We start from the raw sequence: 18144 nt of genomic DNA on the forward strand, positions 1-18144 counted from the left end.
AAATAAGGAGGATGATATCCGGAAAGCTCAAACTTGGAAGCGGATGATGGATTTTACGGGCGGGCGCTGAACATGTACAGGAAGGTGTGCTTGGGCATGGATGTCAAAGTGGTGAGATCCGGTTGCAATATGCATCGTTGATGAACAAGCCGGTACGTCTAGAAGGTCACAAACTACCTGAAGAATACTGACATTGTCTCGAACAGTTGGTATAGTTGGTATTCAATGAAAATGAGAGACAAAGCACGCACCCGTCCTAAATCCCCACAAACGAAAACTTGAAAGAAGGTAACCCTGTAACTTGATATGTCCCTCACAATATTCCGAACCCTTCAACGCCATATATAAGCTCACAACGTCTCCATACACTTCCCCAGCAACTCCTTCAACAACTTCCCACGTCCCTCCTCAACACTCGAACTCTCCGCATCCGAATGACTCAACGTCCAAGCCCTGATAATCGTCCTCTCCACAACCTCTCCAACATGATCCAACGGTCCAGTACTCGGCACCGGTCCCAACTTCTCCGATGACGAACTCCATTTGCTCATCGTATTACGACCCGGTACATACAACCTCAACGAGTAACTGTTCATTCCGAGGTTCGATTGAAAAGCGTATGGACGACTGCTGTAACCCTGTGCACGACTTATAACATCATACGTCTTGCGGAACTTCTGTAGATTGACCATAACGGGATCCATCTCCTGACTCTCGAGGATACTGGAGGTGGCGAAGGAGGAGAGGGCTTGGGAGGAACCGATGGAGTGGTGGCGGGGAAGAGATTTGTCATTGCGTGGGCAAAGGAAACTCATTTCGCTGTCTTGAAAAATAGAGACATCACGGGAGAAGAAGGCTATCGATATAATCAGCATAAGCGATGACATCCACGGGACTCATCCTACGAAAATACGGAATCGTTGGCGATTTCGCCTTCGCCAGACTCCTGCGGTAAGCAGAGCTCGCCGGCAAAGAGTGAGCCTCCGCAGCAAGACACGAGTACTCATCAAGAAGAGTAGTATACGCCGGTGGAATAAGCCTATACCGCATTTGTTAGCCAGAAGACCATTGGTGGCTTCGGCCTTGTATCCAGTATACCTCCAGGTCTCCCCGAGCTTCTTCACCGTGGGATGCGTAAGCCCGTTCACCACACAAATCAAACTCTGAAAGTTATTCAACGCCTTCAAAATCTGCCCAAAATATCAGCATTAAAGCAACACTCCACAAACTATTGTCCTACCTTCGCAACCCCGATAAACTTACAAATCACCTCCCTCCTCCTCTCCACCCCCACCGCCCCCAAAACCTCGACAGCAACCCAATGCTGCACCATCGCCGTCCTCGCAAAGATCCTATCAATCGTTGCCAAAGCATTTCTGTCGCAATCATTCCCGTTCCGGCGTTTCTGCCACCATGCGCGGAGGGGAGTCATCTGGGAGGCGTCACGGTAGAGAATGTAGTCGAGCGCAGAGAGATACTTCGCAATCTCGTTCGTCTCGAGGGCGAGGAGAGGTGAGACGTATGGCGTGTTCGTCTGCATCGTAGCTGAAGCTTTGAACTCGCTATCAAGCGACACAGTAATCGCCTTGACGTCAGCCTCATACTTTTGAGCCAACCCATGCTCATGCTCGAACAAATCCCAAACCTTGTCAATCTCCTTATCGTGCGTAATCCTCGCCAACTCACAAAACTCCTCAAGTCCCTGAATCGTCTCTTCACATCCGATGAGTTTCTCAGGCTGCGTCTTGATCCACGTTTCCAAGATCTTGAGCATACGTTTCTGCATCACCTCACGATCCCACTTCGCCAGCGAGCGCTCAGATTTATGGTAGTGCTCCGTCAATAGGGTCAAGAACTGGTAATCAGTCATGAACAACCCGTACATCTTGATGATGAAATCCACATACGCCTCATCAGGTTCACGACCAAGTGGCGATATCATCTCCGACACCACCAACTCCGCAGTCCCCGCAGCCGGCCAAGTCTTTCCATCCTCACAGCTAAGAACAAGCACGTCCGCCCCAGCCTTATTACGAACATGCAACACATCTCTCTCCCCAAGTGCCTTGATCTCCTCCACAACAAAGCTAACCCCAGAACCCGGTCTTGCTCTCGACCCCGGTCTCGCAGTCAACATCTCAAGCGACTTCTTCGCCTGAAGATTCATCCTCCCAAACAATGCCGGCAACGATTTCTGTTTCCTCAAAAACTCCCCCGCAGCTTTGAGTTTCTTCGGAAGCTTCCCATCCTCGTCCTCCGAATACGAGGATTCATCATCCGTGTCATCCTCCCAAACACTCATCTCACTGAACGCCGGGCTAAGCGGAACCGGTCCCGGAGTCGCAGGAGGCGAAAACACCTTCGCAGGATCCTTCGCAGACCCCTCACCCGCACCACTCGCAAAAGGAAGCCGCTTCCTGGGTTGACGACGACGTGCCCACAAACCCTTCAAAGCACGTAAATCCATCTCAGATTGCATATTGCACAACACACCGGCAGGCATAGCAAACGCCTGCGCGATAGCCAAACCAGGCAACAACCCATGTCCGATCGAGCTTTCCTGCCCCGTACTCTGAGGGAGCGGTAAGGACGTCGATGACGTGGCGCGGGCCTGTTCGAGACTTGGGTGGAGTGACGGGGCGTAGAGACTGGGGACAGTGGTCGCGGTAGCTGTAGGGCGATCAAACTGCAACTCGAGTGGAGAGAACAAATTCGAATGTCCACTACTCGACGGTGACGTGAAGAAATCGGCTTCAGCGCTGGGACGAGGAACGCTAACGGCCGAGGCGGAGTCGACGATAGAGGGCGGTGCTTTTTGCTGTTTCGTGAGAGAAACATCAATCTGAAGATGCTTCCGATTACGGCTTCCAGGATCACCAGCGAGTGTGTTCGCCTGTGCCGGCGTAATCAAATTCAACGGCAAACTCTGCGCCCTAGGCGTCCTCTGCTTCTCCGGCTCGTTGCTCTCGACAACCAGTGCGTTCTCGTTGGGAGGAACGATATTCACCATCGGATTACTCGAAGAGAACCTCAGACTCAGCCCTTGACTAACATTGCCAAGATTCAAGTTGAGCGCGGAAGATTTGCGTGCGAGGCGGCGTGCTCCGAGGATCTGGGAGAAGCCCTTGATGCCGCGAGAGGCGAGGGTTGTGCTCACTGACTGCGCAAAGGATTCGTCTCCGAGCTTCGGAGAAGGGATGGAAGGGTTGCGGGCGTGAGGCTGTGCAAGATGGTTAGCCTTGGATAAGGTCCGGTGTACAAATGCGGTTACCTGGCGTGAGGTCGGAGGTTTGGAGTTGTTCACACCAGCAGTGACGTCTAACACGTCTTTTAGCACGCATATACTCGGCTTGGGACAGCATACAAACCGTTCAGAACACCTCCTGTACTTTGGCTTCTCGCCTTACTGTTCTTGCTTGCTCCTGTCCGATAAAGCGTCAAAATGGTGCATGGGTAACCGTGTGAAAGTTCACTCACCAAACTGCTGCGACATCATCCTCTTCGGCTTCGGCTGCAACCATTCAGGCTTATCAATCCCGAAGAAGTTCATCGAGCGAGACGTGTGTAAGCTGCTCATCCTGCCCACCACTCAACAGAAAAAGGAGGTAAAACGAAAACGAAACACACAAGCTCAAGAAAACAGAATGAAGGTTTGGTGAACGAGTGAAGACTCCAATGACGTCCACGACGAGAAAAAGGACAGAAGAGTGGTCAATGTCAAGAAGGAGTGGCCCGATTGACAATTAAGAGCAAAAGCCGAGTGTAATTAATCTGTGACTTCAATTAGGGGGGAGGGGGGTCCGGGCACTCTCACTCCTGAGCGCATGCAAGGCACAAGGAACCCGGCGGCTGTAGACCTGGCAACGTCATACCCCAAGACTAGAAGGACACAAGCGAGAAGATGGTGACGAATACCGCAATCGACCTACAGAGATTGCTGGCACGGCTGGATACTACGCTGTCAGATCCAGGGGCAGCAGGATATGACTCAGTCAGACGGGCGAGCATTGCGGCGAATGTGGAGTATGCACGGAAGCTATTACTCCAGCTGCGAGGTGGTACGGTGGGGTCAGTGGTTTCGCAGGCAGGTGTCGTGGAGTACCAGCTGACGGCTGTGCAGGGACATCGAGAACACAGTATACACCAACCATGAACGACATATCCGCAGACTAAATGCGCGGCTAACCGAGATGGAGCAAATGGACCAAGATGAACCTTCATCATCCGAGGACGAAGCTGAAGCCGAACAAACAGCATCGGTCCCACCGACACTATCGTCACAAAACTCCTTCTCTGCGCCAACATCAGAACTGAGAAATCGGCTAAACAAAGATTCATCAACATCAGAATCCGCAACACTATCCTCAACAGAACATGTCTTGTCACACCATCGTGGCCTACAAGAAGAATACACCACAGACCTCCTCCGGATGGCCCGCGTACTCAAAAACAACTCCCTAGCATTTGGCGAGAAGCTCGAGGAGGACAAAACCCTGATCAGCGACACAGCGGCACTGCTCGGCAAGAACGAAGGAGCAATGAAAACAACAGGCGGCAAGCTTGGAAAATACAGCAAGCAAAGCCGAGGAACGACATGCCTGATGTGCGCAGTTCTGGGAATCGTTTTCGTCATGTTCTTCTTCGTATACATGTTGATCCGGATCACATAAACATAAGTTACCAATTCATGAATTAACTTCCAATAATAAAACTATCCCAATCAAACAAACGCTCATGACACACAATAACTATACCTTCCCCACTCGTCTATCCCAACTGCACATAATTCGCAGGAAACACCCCCTCAGCTCCACCCAAGCTCCCCGTCCACCACTCATTAACATCATCCGTCCTCCTAAGCACCTCAATCCTATCCCCAGCACTAAAACTCAAATCACCAGCCGCCTGGGCCACGTAATCATACAACGCGACACACCACTCCGTGGGCGCTGACAACGCCTTCGGTTTCGTCGGGGGCGGCGGTGGGGGTTTCTTCTTTGCGGCTGCGGAGGCAAGGGAGAGGTTTGACATTCCGCCTGCGACGGCCGCAACACCCGCGTTGGAACCGGAGAACCGGGCGGTGGTTGTGTTGGAGCGGCCCACGCCGCCGGCTTTGGCGTCTGCGGCGTATGCGCCGTACGAGTTTTGGGTTGGTGGGGGTGAGTATGGTGGAAGAGCATCTGATGGCGAATTGGACGAGGTAACATCCGAATTCGAGCGTGCGCGGCCACCGTAGGATGGTCGTTCCAGGCTCGAGGGACTAGTCTTCCCGCCCATGAATTTGCTCTTGTCGAATTTCCCGGGTCCGAATTTGCCGACGGTAGTTGGCCGACCGGTGGTCTTGAATTTACAGATGGAGAGAGCTTCTGCGTGGTCTTGGACATCTCCGCGTTTGGCGTGGTAGGCTTCTTCGATGTCGGCGCCGAGGTCGAAGTATCCGATATCGACGTTTCGCATACGCTCGGAGAGGGTGTAGAAGATGTTGAGCTGCATATAGTAGAAAGACTGGAACAAGGGTTTGATGAACTCCACTTCCAATGCAAACAACTCGGGAAGCTCGGCTTTAAGCATCTCGTTGAAGTACTCGAACTCCTGTGTCGATTGCTCGAGGTCATTCTGGGCTTTGTAGAGTGCTCGCTCGTCTTTCATGGATTTCTCTTTCTTATCTTCAATCTTCTTGACGGAGGCGCGATGGCGGTCGTAGTCCAATTGCTTGTGGTCGCGTTTCATGGCCATCTTGCGGACGAGCTTGATGATCTGCAACAACTCCTCGGCAGGCTTGACAATACGCGACTCAATCATCTCCAATTCCGGCGCAAGAGTCGTTTGCAGTTCGCGCACGATCGCCTCGTACTCCTCACATGCCTGAATACCTGCAGCGTTTCCCTCATCCTTGATCGAGTTCGGATCACTCAATCGTCCCGAGATAGGCTTATAAATCTCCTTAATCGCCTTCGAGAACTCAATCTGATGATTCAACATGCCATTGATAGAGCTAGTGTACTTCTTCGAGTCTTCATGGAGCTTCTTGCATTCTTGTTCGAGTTCCTTGAAACGGCGCTCGGCATCGAGGTAGACGGGATCTTTGGTGGAATCTCCGATGTTGAACTTGCCTTTGAACTGCTGAGGAGCTCGTGAGACTGCTTTCGTGAACCCCTTCCAACTCATTGTTGCTGTTGCTCGGTGTACTGGTTGATGCTTTCTGGAGCACGGATCGGTCCGGATGAAAGCACCGAAGCCGCCAGCGTCATGGCATGCACTTCGGGAGCTGCTCGATCCGATATGGATGGGATGAAACCAGTCTCTATTTGTTGTAAGAATACAAATAAGAACATCAGAGTCATCTTGAAAGTGACCTTAGTAATCTGGTTTTACCGGAGTCCTGTGGCGAGCACCTCTTCGCACATGTGCAGGGACCCCGCATATTGCGAAATCCAGTAATCAACTCTACGTACTCTCGCAGGCGTAAGCAACGGATACCAAGACAACACCGTTCCTCGAAGGATCAAATGGCTTCGTATCTGAGAACATCTATGTCAGCTGTGCTCCGTGCGCCGGTTCGTACGGCCGGTGTGAGGGGTGTCGCTCGTCGTGCTGCTCCGGCGGCGTCGATGGGTCGTAGATCATATGTCACTCCTACGGCACCGGTGAAGGCGCAGGCTTTGGAGATTGATACCGAGATTGCTATTTCTCCAAGAGCAGGTACGGCGATCCTGTTTGATTTTTGCCACTTTGTACTGACAATTGACGTACAGCTGAGACTGGCCACACTTTGGTTATCGAGAAGGGCGAGGGTAACCGTCCCATCTACCTCGATGCGCAAGCAACAACCCCGACTGATCCCCGTGTCGTCGACGCCATGCTCCCCTTCTACACTGGCCTTTACGGCAACCCACACTCCCGCACCCACGCCTACGGCTGGGAAACCGACAAAGCAGTCGAAGATGCCCGTAGCCACGTCGCATCCCTCATCGGTGCCGACACCTCCTCCATCATCTTCACCTCCGGCGCCACCGAATCCAACAACATGTCCATCAAGGGTGTCGCAAAGTTCTACTCAGCAAAGAAGAAGCACATCATCACTACCCAGATCGAGCACAAGTGTGTCCTTGAGTCATGCAGAACACTTCAGGATCAAGGATTCGAGGTTACGTATTTGAAGGTGAAGCAGGATGGTTTGATTGATTTGGCGGAGTTGGAGGCGGCGATTAGGCCGGATACGGGGTTGATCTCTATTATGACCGTCAACAACGAGATCGGTGTGATCCAGCCCATGAAGGAGATCGGAGCCCTCTGCCGCAAGAACAAGATTTTCTTCCACACTGACGCCGCACAGGCCGTCGGAAAGATCCCGATCGACGTGAACGAGTGGAATGTCGACCTCATGTCTATCTCTGGACACAAGATCTACGGACCTATGGGTGTCGGAGCTGTTTTCGTGAGGAGAAGGCCAAGGGTTAGATTGGAGCCTTTGATTAGCGGTGGTGGACAGGAGCGTGGATTGAGATCGGGAACTTTGTCGCCGGCGTTGGTGGTGGGATTGGGAGAGGCATGCAAGATCGCGAAGCAGGACTTGGAGGTGAGTTTCACACATTATCTGGGTTGGGTGAACGTCGAGGAAGAAAACTTGCTGTAACCAGGCACGATACGGAGTGTTTCGGCGATGATATTTGATACCAATGTGTGGGCTCCTCGGAGTTCGCACGATGGGGACGCTCTTTAGAGGTCCGATCACATATGCCGGGAACACAAAGATCGCAATATGCAGGGGTTCTGAGACGTTCGACCAACCCGTTCTACATTCTTTCTTGTATACAGGTTACTGACTTCTCTATTTAGTATGACCATGCACACGTCTCCCGCCTTTCCAAGAAGCTCATCGACGGTCTCATGTCCCTCGAGCACGTTCTCCGCAACGGCTCCCCCGAGCAATCCTACCCCGGCTGCGTCAACCTCTCCTTCTCTTACGTCGAGGGTGAATCCCTCCTCATGGCCCTCAAAGACGTTGCTCTCTCATCCGGATCCGCTTGTACTTCTGCGTCGCTTGAGCCATCATATGTCTTGCACTCCTTGGGGTTGTCAGATGAGAACGCACACTCGAGTATTCGATTCGGTATTGGGAGGTTTACGACGGATGAGGAGATTGATTATGTTATTGAGTTGGTGAAGAGTAAGGTTAATAAGTTGAGGGAGTTGAGTCCGTTGTGGGAGATGGTTCAGGAGGGTATTGATTTGAATTCCATTGAATGGGAGCAGCATTAAGATAGTCGTTCGGTTTGTACGTTCATTACCTTTGGCGCCTGGTATAGCTTTCGTTTTTCATTCGTCCAACGGCAATTCAAGTTTTGAACTATCAACATCATTATAACTGTTTCCGAATATTTCAGTCGAATCAGCTGGTGCAGCGGCGTGGGGATCTTGACTCGAGTGTGGAATTCTATCACAATTACTAGGTATAGTTCAGACCTATGTATCAGCATGGCCATGGGGAAATGATTCAGAGGTAGTCATAAGGATCAAGATCGAGACAAGATCAACAGATATATAAGGATAGTGTGCTTTAACATTTCAAACCAGCTCTGCCTCGTCACATAGCAGCAGCCAGTAACGTCTAAGACGTCCAAGAACTAACATATGACCCAGTACCGCCAAACGTATCACTCATAAACCATACTGTTCGCATTCCGTTAGATCATAAGTTAACGCCTAATACAGTTGATAGCGTTTTCAGTGCGGCCGTCACGCTTGTACAAACCCTCACCGAGGGCGTACGGATAACCGAGAGTGGAACTGAAACTCCATCGCGTAACATCGCGGCGAGTGAGTTCAAAAGTGACGGTCGTCTTTTCCCCCGGGTACAATTCCACCTTGTCGAAGCCGCGAAGGTCAGTCTCAGACCATGTCACGTTGCGTGGAACATCGCCAACAGGAACGATTTCGACTTGGTCGGACATGAACAATCTTTCGTAATCCGCAACGGTGAGTTGCGCACAATCCTCGCACTTGCTGTCGCCCTGCATGTCATCCTGTGCGTAACGGAGGAAAATCTGAGGCACAGTAGCGCCCTTAGAACAGCCGACGTTTTCGACTTCGAACGAGATTTTGAAGATCACGTCATAAAGGGAAGGATTTCCGCCCACTCCGCCTCCATTCCTGGAATAAGGGAAGGAATTAAATTCATTTTGTCCCTCTCCAGACAATGAGGGACGCGGCGCAGTCGATGTTTTTGAACAGGTGGTCTCCGCCATTGTGGAATCAGCATCAGCTTTAGGTTTGTGAGGATGTGCGCCACTTGAAGGTACAGATGTAGGACACGAGATATATGGGTAGATGTAGCCACTGACACTCGAAATAGACGTCGGGAAGCACAAATCGGACACCGGAGGGACAGTGTCATTCAAGAACGACAGAGATGGCGTTGCCGGTCGAGGTGCGTAATCGCCGAGGTCACCGACCGTCTCGACAGTGATGTTCCCGTATCTGAATTCTGTGTAACTCAAGCCATAGCCGAAACTGTACCGAGGTGTGATGTTGTTGCAGAGGAACCAGCGATAGTCAATAAGCGTGCCCTCCGTGAAATTGATCTGGGGCACAGAGAAGTTCGGTTGATAAAGAACATGGGCGGGATAATCATCGCGGCATTTAGCGATAGTAAATGGCAGAACACCACTGGGGTTAACATCACCGAAGAGCACGTCTGTAATGGCATGACCACTTTCCTGACCCGGCAAACCAGCCCAGATCACGCCAGTCACGTTGGGGTGCTCAATCCATTCCTCCAGAATAACGGGACCAACCGAGTGAATAACGACAACGGTATTGTAGCAATGCTCCGCTACGGTCTTGATTAATGTATCACCATCATGCCAGAGAGTAAGGTTATTGCGGTCACCCTCGTTACCGTCCACATCAATGTAGCCCTCGCCAGAGTCCGCATTGACAAAGACAAGGCAGACACCGCTAGGCGCATCCGCGGCCTGATCAGCAAGTGTAATAGCCTCATCATAGGCGTAATTATCAAGCACCCACATGACCTCACTACCTGCAGCAGAAGCTCTTTCTTGGATGGCCTCAAGGGGGTCGACGAGGTAGGGGAAGTTCGCGGTACCGGAGCCCCACCCAACTGCTAACGTCCCATTGTCGCAACCGCGGTCTGGGCAGCCATTGGGTCCAACTTCAGCTGGCCCGGCATCGGACCCAAAAATGGCGATGAAAGGAATACCGTCCTCAAGAGGAAGAGCAGGCTTCCCATTAGCCTTCACGTTCTTTAGAAGGACGTTTGCCTCGGCGGCAATGTCACGGATCAACTTTCGGTGCTCATCCATGACGTTGACGTGCTCGTTGACGACACCAAAATCCTCTTGGGCGGCAAAGTCTTCGTAACCTTCAGTACGAAGCGTCCAAGAGTTGAAGTTAACCTCTGGATAATCATTGTCCTGTCCCATATAGTACCAGGCGGCAAGAATTCGAGTAGCCATATCATCGACACGCCAGAGAGGAACAGATCCGTTTACAACAGCCTCGGTGAGGTTGGGACCAAACCAGGCACCGTCGGAGCCGGCTGCTGTGTCACCCGGCATAGACATATCCAACCCTGCGAGAGCCGATTCCACACCGCTGTGCTGGCCCCACCAGTCAGAAACAACAAAGCCTTGGAAGCCGAATTCATCCTTCAAAACACCATTGATGAGATACGCGTTCTGAGCGGCATAAGAGTTGTTGATCTGATTGTATGAGGTCATAACACTGCCGACGTTGGCCCTGACTGCATCCTGGAAGGGCCATGCGTAGAGCTAATGAGTAGGTCAATTAGATACTGGGTCTAGCATAGTACCGTTCAGGAATCTTACCTCATGCAACGTCCTCTGGCCCAGGTTGGACGAATAAGAATCGGTGATGTCGTAGCCATAACCCTCGGCTTCTCCAACTTGACGGAAATGTTCCTGAGCATAAGCAATGTAATGCTTGGCGCAGGCAATGACTCCCTGGCTTTGAATACCGGTGATGGTTTCGTACATGGCGGCACCGCAAACATACGGATCCGCGCTGAAGCCTTCCCTGTTTTACAGTTTTAGTACATGCGAGATGAGTGAAGGAATGTGTGTATACCAGTTCCTACCACCTTCAGGATCGCGACCGAGAGGTCCAGCAACAGGCCCCAGTTGGACATTGACACCCTTACCACGGAATTCCTTACCCATAGCAACACCTCTCAAATACATGGCCGTGCGGTTGAAAGTCTGAGCGACGGTGATCCCGGCAGGGAAGACTGAGTTGTAGTCCGTGTCGCGAACACCAAGGGGAGAGTCTTGAAGACAAAGAGAAGGGATGCACAAACGAGGAACAGACCCAGTGTTGCCTACACAAGGGCCTTGTTGCCAACCGATGCCTGTCGTAAGATTGACCTTCTCAAGGAGAGTCATGTCGCCAAGAGTCGCGCGAGCAGCATCGTATGCAGCAGACCAATTACCGAGGCCGGATCCGCGAGGCGAAGGATAGTATCCCTCAAGAGGTTGAGGATAATAGATGCCATCGACTTGAGCTTTGGCACCGGCAAAGAGGGTCAAGGCCACAGTAGCGTAGAGAAGCATTGTTGACAAAAGGCAGCCGTTGCCGTGAGGACGTTGGCCTTAAAGTTCTGTGCAACTAGCGGAGGTCGGTGTCGCTGAGGACGAGTGAGCTGAATGATGGTCATTCTCAGCGGGGATCATGTCGTCCTTTTATAGCTGGAGCTCGAAGACCCATAGACATCAAAACGGTCCGCCTGATCCTCTTGAAGAGGCGGGGTACGGCTCGTGTGGACGTGGCATTATTTTCTCACCGGCTGGGCAAACCACCGTGAAGCACTTGATGCCTTAAAGAGCATCTTGTGTAGGTGTTGCAATCCAACCCCATTCGTATTACTGAGCGCGAATGAAATACTCCACACACTGTTGGCGTTTTTAAGTTAGCAGACCGGCATCCATCTGAAATAATGCGGAGAAGACGTGCGGTATGGACAAAAAAAGGCGTCTGGCACGCGGGCCCGCCCAGCTGCTGCGTAGGTTTGCCATCAGTAATCTGCTCCAGACCTTTACGCGTAGCATGCGCTAAACACTGACATCCGTCCACAGCTTTCGGTGGTCTGCATCTCCTACTAAATGAGGGCGCTTCAATTCCGCAGTCCAAATTAAGGCTTGGTCCGCATGGTTCGATGTTTGTGATGCTAAGGGGGCAGAGATCCTGTATGAGTTGAATGACAGCGACAACGGCCTGGATACGCGAATTGCAGCTGACTGCGCACCGAGGTCATATGCTGCTCGAGAACCCGGCAAGTTGCCGCTCAACATGCGACGACCAGCAGTATACGCGTTCGTTTGACCCGGCCACGGCTGCTGCTGTACGCGTCCCATTTACCTGGTATCCATTGCAATGACTTTGCGGTGAGCTGTGTTCGTGAGATTCGCAGCTGAGCTTTAGCTAGGTAGGTACGTCACTCACCGCCTAGCAGGTGCCTACATAGATACCTGTATGTTGTATGTAGGTATATACCAGTACCAGTAATGTCAATGTTACTTGACGTATATCGGACCGAGCTGCACTTTAATCTCATTACTGAACCGCTTAAGCTTACATAAGCTGTAGATACCTCAGAATACCCAGCCGTGTGAATTCCAGGAGCAGCAGCGGCTGGTCCCGGCTGCGCCGCTCATCTGGTACTGATCTCGGTTCATCATACTGTTTGTGTCGCAGGATCTGAAGGGTGTACAGGCGGCAAGGAGGCGAGCAACAAAAAAATGGTTCGGGTCTTCGCCGTGCCGAGGTATCCCACTATTTGCGGCCACGGCCCTTTGACAAACCATGTGAAAATCGGAAACCCTTGCGAAGTGACGGTATGTACATAGCAGCCCTTTCGTCAGCCGCATCAACGGTCACGATGTCTCGGCCCGGATGACGCTCTTGATGACTATACATGATTAAACGATCAACAATGGTCGGCGCTTCGACGGCGAGAACTATTTCTGTGTGGGAACTTTGACAGGCATAATCGGCGAAGGATGAGCCCTAACGTTTCACCTCGTGTCCGACTGCGTGTTCTCGTCGTGGGAGACTATGTCGTGGAATTGCAATTGCGCATTGCATATGCTTCTTGATTACTCGTTACTAGTTCGAAGCTTTAGAGATGCCGGAGACAATTTCGTCTCTGCTCACGGTTCTCGGTCCGGCGCTTATCTCCTTTGACGAATCCGTATTCGCTTGCACGTCGTTAACGTTCTCCATCACGGGCGCCGGTGTTCGTCCGACCTTATGGAGCGATAGCTACGGGTTGTTGTGCAGAACCCAATCATCTGATAGTAGCACATGAGGGACATGTGCTGACGTTGTCGGAACGGCCTCCTTATATATATTCTTCCACTCTAGGTCTGTTCTCGCGATCTCGACCTGTCTGAATTGTCATCTTCGCGAAGCTGCTTGATACTTAGCATGTCGAACAGTCCGGCCTACGAGCTAGGCGTCGTCGAGGTGATTAGCGAGCGTCCAAGCTTGAAGCATTGTGAACCGTGCTGATTGCAATCTGTTCATAGAATCCTCGATCCTACAGTCATTTTCGAACCTATAGCGATGCCGATGCCCAGAAGCCAAGCGACACCTTAGCCGAGGAGGTCCATAGTCCCGGTTCTCCAACGTTCAACCGCACGTTCTCAACGAACCCGGAGGAGGAATCTTTGCTGGGTCAAGAGCAACGCCGCGGCTTTTTTCTCTGGGCTTTACTTCCGGGATATATATCATTCGTAAAGCACCCTCAACAGTTGCTTCATGACAGCCGCTGACATTTCTACGTCTATAGTTATTGACCGCTGGAACCGTTACTGGTCTGGTCGTATGGCTATTCGCTGTGAAGATCAAGGTTGATCGTGGTTGCCATCATAATGAATCGAAACCCTGCCAGTGGTACATCCTCACGCACATCCCCATTTCCAAAATCCTGACCCTCACTACTATCGTCAACGCTGTCCAATCTAATACGAGTATGTCTATTCTCCTGTCGTGACCTGTATTTCACTGATTGCGTCGTTTCAGGTGGTTTCGTCATGGGTGTCGCCGCGATCTGGCTGGCTCGGTCATGGTTACAACTCTCTGTCGCACGTTCAGAAAACAATCTGTCTGTGCCGGAGATGGCATCCCTGGTGAACCTGTGTACCTCCGGCGGCAGGATTTGGGCCTTAGCTGACAACGCCTCGTTGTTATTTCAAGGTCCAAAGCCGCGAAATAGGTCAACTATCATTCTGCAAGGCCTCTGGATTGGACTCATGCTTTACATCTTCACTCACGCATCGTCTTTGGCAGATGTGTTTGTTCATTATGGCATGTGGGATATGGACACGATCGTGGGTGATGCACAGAATACACCCTTGATTGCTGAGCAGACTCTCTGGGGCAGACGACTTCCCAGTGACTGTTTCGACAGTGGAGTCAACGGTGGACTGGGATGCGCTATGCAGTTATGCCCCAATGAAGCGTATCACTGCCTTGTCGACCAGAGCGCGGCCGATGCCGTGTCCGCAAACGTCAGTGGAACAGACCGCGTTCATCTTGTCTTCGACCAGCTGCAAGACGAGCAAAACCACTCTTTATTCCGCAGTATGGCTGTCCTGCTGTCAGCGCAGGCTTTGAACGCGAGTAACTATACGGCTGACAGCGTGGGGATATCCGTACAATGTGTGGTTCAGAGCGATGAATGCAACCTAGCACTAAATACTTCCTCGGGCGTTTTTCAATACGATTGCCCTGACTGGGAAACTAGCATCAATGATACGTTGCTTAATGGTGGGACAAACAATATGTGGTTCTATGACGAGGAATTTAGTGGTCAAGGCGGATATTGCTTCAGAACTCTTCCTTTTCTTGGTTCTATTGCGGACTCGACTCATTCCAACCCTGTCACTGGATTTGTGGGGTCTGCTTCGGTACCTCGATGGGGGATTCTTTTGACGTGTAATTTGACAATGTGGGACGTCACTTACAATGCTATAGCTGAGTAAGCATCTTCTGCGCAGTCACCTTCAAGCATGAGCGCTAACCGCTGTAGTCCTTCACTAACTAACGAGACTGAAAGCGTCGTGACACTTCTCAACGTCACGCGCACAAACACAACCGCGAGTAATCAAGTGCTGCAGGCGATTTTAACCACGCCGGAACGACGGGGAGCGGATCTTGCCTGGGGTCAAGCCGAGACACAATTCATGTCTAAAGGTGGGTTTGTGGTGGGCAATAGTTCCGTATTTGCAGATATTTGGGCATATGCATTCGCGTTTCAGGCCCTTGCCTTAACAACATCATCCCATTACGATGAAATCCCCATTCACGAGGGTCGATTGTTAAAAAGTCTTCAGACAACTGTAAGGGATTCCTTCCTGATGTCCTCAACCACTGCTGACAGGTTTGGAACAGTTTGTACCAATCTTGCCCCTTGCCATCTTCGTCGGTGTTATTTACCTCTAGTATATGTTCCCGTATCATGAGGAGCATGGACTAATGTTTTGAATTAGTTGCCTCTTTATTCTTCTGGTCATGACCTTGGCATTTCTCACGGTGAGCCCGTCCATCAACTACCTATCCGGTGGAAAGTCTGTTAGCGCGACCCGTCTGGCGCTCATGCGTCTCACCGATTCACACACCCTGATTTATCAACTTCTGGGTACCGATAAGAACAAGAGTACAGAAGGGCGAGCTCTCAGGATGTGGGGTCCTCGTGACTGGGTTACTAAGGCCGTGATTGGAGAGAAGGGTAACATCTTTGGTGTCCATAAGGCTGAGTGAGTTCCATGGGATTTTCCGACGGGTGAGATGTCTCTGGTGGAGATATGAGAGGAAGGATGGTAATGTGATCTTCTGTCTCTACAGGAGTTGTTCGGCTAAGTGCGTCTAACGTATATCTACTGTGTTTACGATTCTTCTTTGTTTCTTTGTGGCATGCTTCGTTCAGGCAAACTTCAAGGTAGCCGCCACTGCTCATGAGCTCCGTGATCCAGTCATGGTGGCCAGGTGTTGGCCTTCCTCCTTACCAATATCCTGCGGGTTTCCAGCAGAACTCGATCAGATCATCAGCAGTGCGCCTTTTGGCATTTGTAAAGCCACGGAATTCATAGATCTGCATATCGCTGAAAGATTGATCAAGATTTCGAGTCCCACGTGCATCTGGAGAATGAGAATGACCGGGAGCCGCCACACGAATCTTAGACTTCTTCCCAGAGATGGACCACTGTCAACGTGTTCAAGTTCCAGAGTCAAAGCTCGTCATCTCCGTTTAACTACGAAGTTGGAATGGCAGCCCTTTTTGTTCGAGTCTTCATCATCTGGGCCTTTCGGGCAACAACCGCGCGTACCTGAACCAGCCCTAGCGTTGGGCAATCCTGCTGCTGCTGCAATGATCTTTCCTCCGTTGCATTTTGCCGTGTATGAGAGAGGAGCTTACATTCGCTGGCATGTCCATGTGTGTGGCAGCAGTTACATGGGACCGAGCAGTTCACGTCGGTCTAGTATAGCCTCAACATTCTTTCCGCGAATGCTACAAATGGCTAATAATGCGGCGTCCTGGTTTAGTGATAGTCATGCAGAATCAAAACCACATGCGTCTATGAAGAATTGTTAATGTTCCATAGTAGGAAACACTGCACTTCCTCTGGTATGTTCACGACAAGAAGCTAGCTGGGTAGCACAGATTTCATTGAAGCACGTACAATCTGACAATGCTATCACCCAAACACATATGCACACCAAGGAACCGAAACGAACCAATAACTAACCATATGGCTGCTGCAAGACCACGTTAACGAAACAACGATCCCATCGTGTTTGAACGCCCAAAGACCGAAAAGAGACACTCCAAAACAAGCCGAAACCAGATGCCCTACAAAACATATCGTACATCAATCCAAATAAAACCTTACTCAACTCCTTCACTCCATCGCCGTATCTTGCGGCGATTCATCCAATCCCTCCCTCACGCTCATCATGTCCTCCACCCCTTCCTTCCCTTTCCCACCACCCTCAAGAAACCTCTCATCCCTCACCTCCTCGCCAGCTTCCTCCTCCTCACACTCCCCATCCTCACCTAAATTCACCATCGGTCGTACATCCCACCCCCTCCCCCAAACCTCATCAACCATCCTCAGATCATGCCTAACCTTTTCCCTCCTTGCACTCTTCCCCGCCCCAGCGCCCAGCGTAGCAGTTCTATGCAACCCCGAACCCGTCACACCTGTCCCGCCAGCTCCGTCACCTCCGCCTACTCGACCTGCTCCATGATCAAAGTCTCTTTCTTCGCGACGCACCGGTTCTGGCACTGGCGGCCGTGCACTCGGGCGCGGAGGCGATAAAGCTGCTGGCGCAGCGCTGAGACGACGGGCATGTCGAACGACATGTAGCCGTTCCGCGAGTTCCTCCACCCGACGTCTCATATCATTCAACCTCGTCTCATGCCTATAAACCTCCGAAAACGTCGCACTAAGCCCGCGACGGCGGGGCCCACGTGAACGCTCACCATCACCATCACCATAGTCCTCATCATCATCTTCAGACGGACTATCGTATGCTCCGGCGCCGGGGAAGGAGGTCGGTGTCGCAGCAGCTGCTGCTGCAAAGGTCGTGTCGGGGAGGTCATCGGTGAGGCGTGCGGCGCGACGAATTCGATTCGAGGGTGCCGCCGCTTCCTGTCTCCGTAGCACACTGGCTTGCAGCGTCTCCTGATACTCCCTAGACATATCCCCCTGCCCCTGTGCCTCCATCGATCTCCTCGCATTCGCCAGCGTATTCAGCAAAGGCTCATATTGCATGTCGATGTCGGAAGCGGGAGCAGCAGCAGGAGGTGGTTGTGGGAGGGCTCCCATGCGTACTTGGCGGATTTGGCCAAGGAGCGTTTCGAGGATTTGCATGCTGGGTGGGGTGCGGCTTGAGGCGGTCCTGTCGAGTTGGGTGCGGGAGAGGGCGTTTAGGGAGGAGAGGATCGATGGGGTGGGGGCTGTTGGTTGTTCGAACCCTGCCGATGGGACAAGCGGAGGGACTGAAGGGATGCCGTCCTCATCCTCCGGCGGAGAAGTTGCTTTAGGATAAAGTGGGATAGGCATGTTGCTGGTCTGCTGAGTCGTTTATCGCATTTTCTTA

The 18144-nt window shown here is 51.7% G+C and overlaps 8 protein-coding genes across 8 annotated transcripts; 3 read left to right on the top strand and 5 right to left on the bottom strand.

Moving 5' to 3' along the window:
• Positions 1-195: 195 nt before the first annotated feature.
• Positions 196-1403, bottom strand: SAICODRAFT_65952 (ras GEF). Its single transcript, XM_019170188.1, has 4 exons — positions 1241-1403; positions 1099-1190; positions 906-1039; positions 196-856 (listed from the first exon to the last, which is right to left on the bottom strand). The coding sequence occupies exons 1-4, from the start codon at positions 1331-1333 to the stop codon at positions 351-353; spliced, it is 825 nt and encodes a 274-aa protein (XP_019023817.1). The 5' UTR covers positions 1334-1403; the 3' UTR covers positions 196-350.
• Positions 1404-1682: 279 nt separating this feature from the next.
• On the bottom strand, positions 1683-3678 carry SAICODRAFT_126114 (uncharacterized protein). The gene is made up of 5 exons (XM_019165391.1): positions 3478-3678; positions 3369-3422; positions 3272-3318; positions 1908-3220; positions 1683-1855 (listed from the first exon to the last, which is right to left on the bottom strand). The coding sequence occupies exons 1-5, from the start codon at positions 3575-3577 to the stop codon at positions 1849-1851; spliced, it is 1521 nt and encodes a 506-aa protein (XP_019023818.1). The 5' UTR covers positions 3578-3678; the 3' UTR covers positions 1683-1848.
• Positions 3679-4075: 397 nt separating this feature from the next.
• SAICODRAFT_126172 (uncharacterized protein) lies at positions 4076-4718 on the top strand. Its single transcript, XM_019165392.1, has one exon. It carries the CDS (start codon positions 4191-4193, stop codon positions 4668-4670), a length of 480 nt encoding a protein of 159 aa, XP_019023819.1. The 5' UTR covers positions 4076-4190; the 3' UTR covers positions 4671-4718.
• Positions 4719-4767: 49 nt separating this feature from the next.
• Positions 4768-6168, bottom strand: SAICODRAFT_57393 (putative BAR adaptor protein RVS167; the record flags this gene model as incomplete). The annotated part of the gene is made up of 3 exons (XM_019169531.1): positions 4768-5003; positions 5055-5180; positions 5232-6168. 3 exons carry the CDS (start codon positions 6166-6168, stop codon positions 4768-4770), a joined length of 1299 nt encoding a protein of 432 aa, XP_019023820.1.
• Positions 6169-6533: 365 nt separating this feature from the next.
• Positions 6534-8262, top strand: SAICODRAFT_7744 (NFS1 nitrogen fixation 1; the record flags this gene model as incomplete). Its single annotated transcript, XM_019171061.1, has 3 exons — positions 6534-6702; positions 6756-7579; positions 7840-8262. The coding sequence occupies 3 exons, from the start codon at positions 6534-6536 to the stop codon at positions 8260-8262; spliced, it is 1416 nt and encodes a 471-aa protein (XP_019023821.1).
• Positions 8263-8699: 437 nt separating this feature from the next.
• Positions 8700-12002, bottom strand: SAICODRAFT_71541 (beta-glucosidase; the record flags this gene model as incomplete). Its single annotated transcript, XM_019170691.1, has 3 exons — positions 11110-12002; positions 10851-11058; positions 8700-10793 (listed from the first exon to the last, which is right to left on the bottom strand). The coding sequence occupies exons 1-3, from the start codon at positions 11589-11591 to the stop codon at positions 8700-8702; spliced, it is 2784 nt and encodes a 927-aa protein (XP_019023822.1). The 5' UTR covers positions 11592-12002.
• Positions 12003-13185: 1183 nt separating this feature from the next.
• Positions 13186-15651, top strand: SAICODRAFT_126293 (uncharacterized protein). Its single transcript, XM_019165393.1, has 7 exons — positions 13186-13503; positions 13566-13772; positions 13829-14009; positions 14062-14989; positions 15098-15380; positions 15433-15466; positions 15531-15651. The coding sequence occupies exons 1-7, from the start codon at positions 13465-13467 to the stop codon at positions 15554-15556; spliced, it is 1698 nt and encodes a 565-aa protein (XP_019023823.1). The 5' UTR covers positions 13186-13464; the 3' UTR covers positions 15557-15651.
• A 1289-nt stretch (positions 15652-16940) lies between these two features.
• Positions 16941-18107, bottom strand: SAICODRAFT_7747 (uncharacterized protein; the record flags this gene model as incomplete). The annotated part of the gene is made up of 1 exon (XM_019171062.1): positions 16941-18107. One exon carries the CDS (start codon positions 18105-18107, stop codon positions 16941-16943), a length of 1167 nt encoding a protein of 388 aa, XP_019023824.1.
• Between the last annotated feature and the right edge of the window lie 37 nt (positions 18108-18144).

The sequence above is a fragment of the Saitoella complicata genome, assembly GCF_001661265.1.
Source record: "Saitoella complicata NRRL Y-17804 unplaced genomic scaffold SAICOscaffold_13, whole genome shotgun sequence".
NCBI classification, from domain to species: domain Eukaryota; kingdom Fungi; phylum Ascomycota; class Saitoellomycetes; order Saitoellales; family Saitoellaceae; genus Saitoella; species Saitoella complicata.

Bases quoted from the DNA above. Each gene is read 5' to 3' on its own strand.
- SAICODRAFT_65952 (XM_019170188.1), bottom strand. From the start codon at position 1,333: ATGGTGCAGCATTGGGTTGCTGTCGAGGTTTTGGGGGCGGTGGGGGTG. The intron at 1,191-1,240 runs GTAGGACAATAG...TATTTTGGGCAG, and splicing joins AGTTTATCGGGGTTGCGAAG to ATTTTGAAGGCGTTGAATAA. The intron at 857-905 runs GTAGGATGAGTC...TTATATCGATAG, and splicing joins GCCAACGATTCCGTATTTTC to CCTTCTTCTCCCGTGATGTC.
- SAICODRAFT_126114 (XM_019165391.1), bottom strand. From the start codon at position 3,577: ATGAGCAGCTTACACACGTCTCGCTCGATGAACTTCTTCGGGATTGAT. The intron at 3,423-3,477 runs GTGAGTGAACTT...TTTATCGGACAG, and splicing joins GATGATGTCGCAGCAGTTTG to GAGCAAGCAAGAACAGTAAG. The intron at 3,319-3,368 runs GTTTGTATGCTG...AAGACGTGTTAG, and splicing joins TACAGGAGGTGTTCTGAACG to ACGTCACTGCTGGTGTGAAC.
- SAICODRAFT_126172 (XM_019165392.1), top strand. From the start codon at position 4,191: ATGGAGCAAATGGACCAAGATGAACCTTCATCATCCGAGGACGAAGCT.
- SAICODRAFT_126293 (XM_019165393.1), top strand. From the start codon at position 13,465: ATGTCGAACAGTCCGGCCTACGAGCTAGGCGTCGTCGAG. The intron at 15,381-15,432 runs GTAAGGGATTCC...GGTTTGGAACAG, and splicing joins TAAAAAGTCTTCAGACAACT to TTTGTACCAATCTTGCCCCT. The intron at 15,467-15,530 runs GTGTTATTTACC...GTTTTGAATTAG, and splicing joins GCCCCTTGCCATCTTCGTCG to TTGCCTCTTTATTCTTCTGG.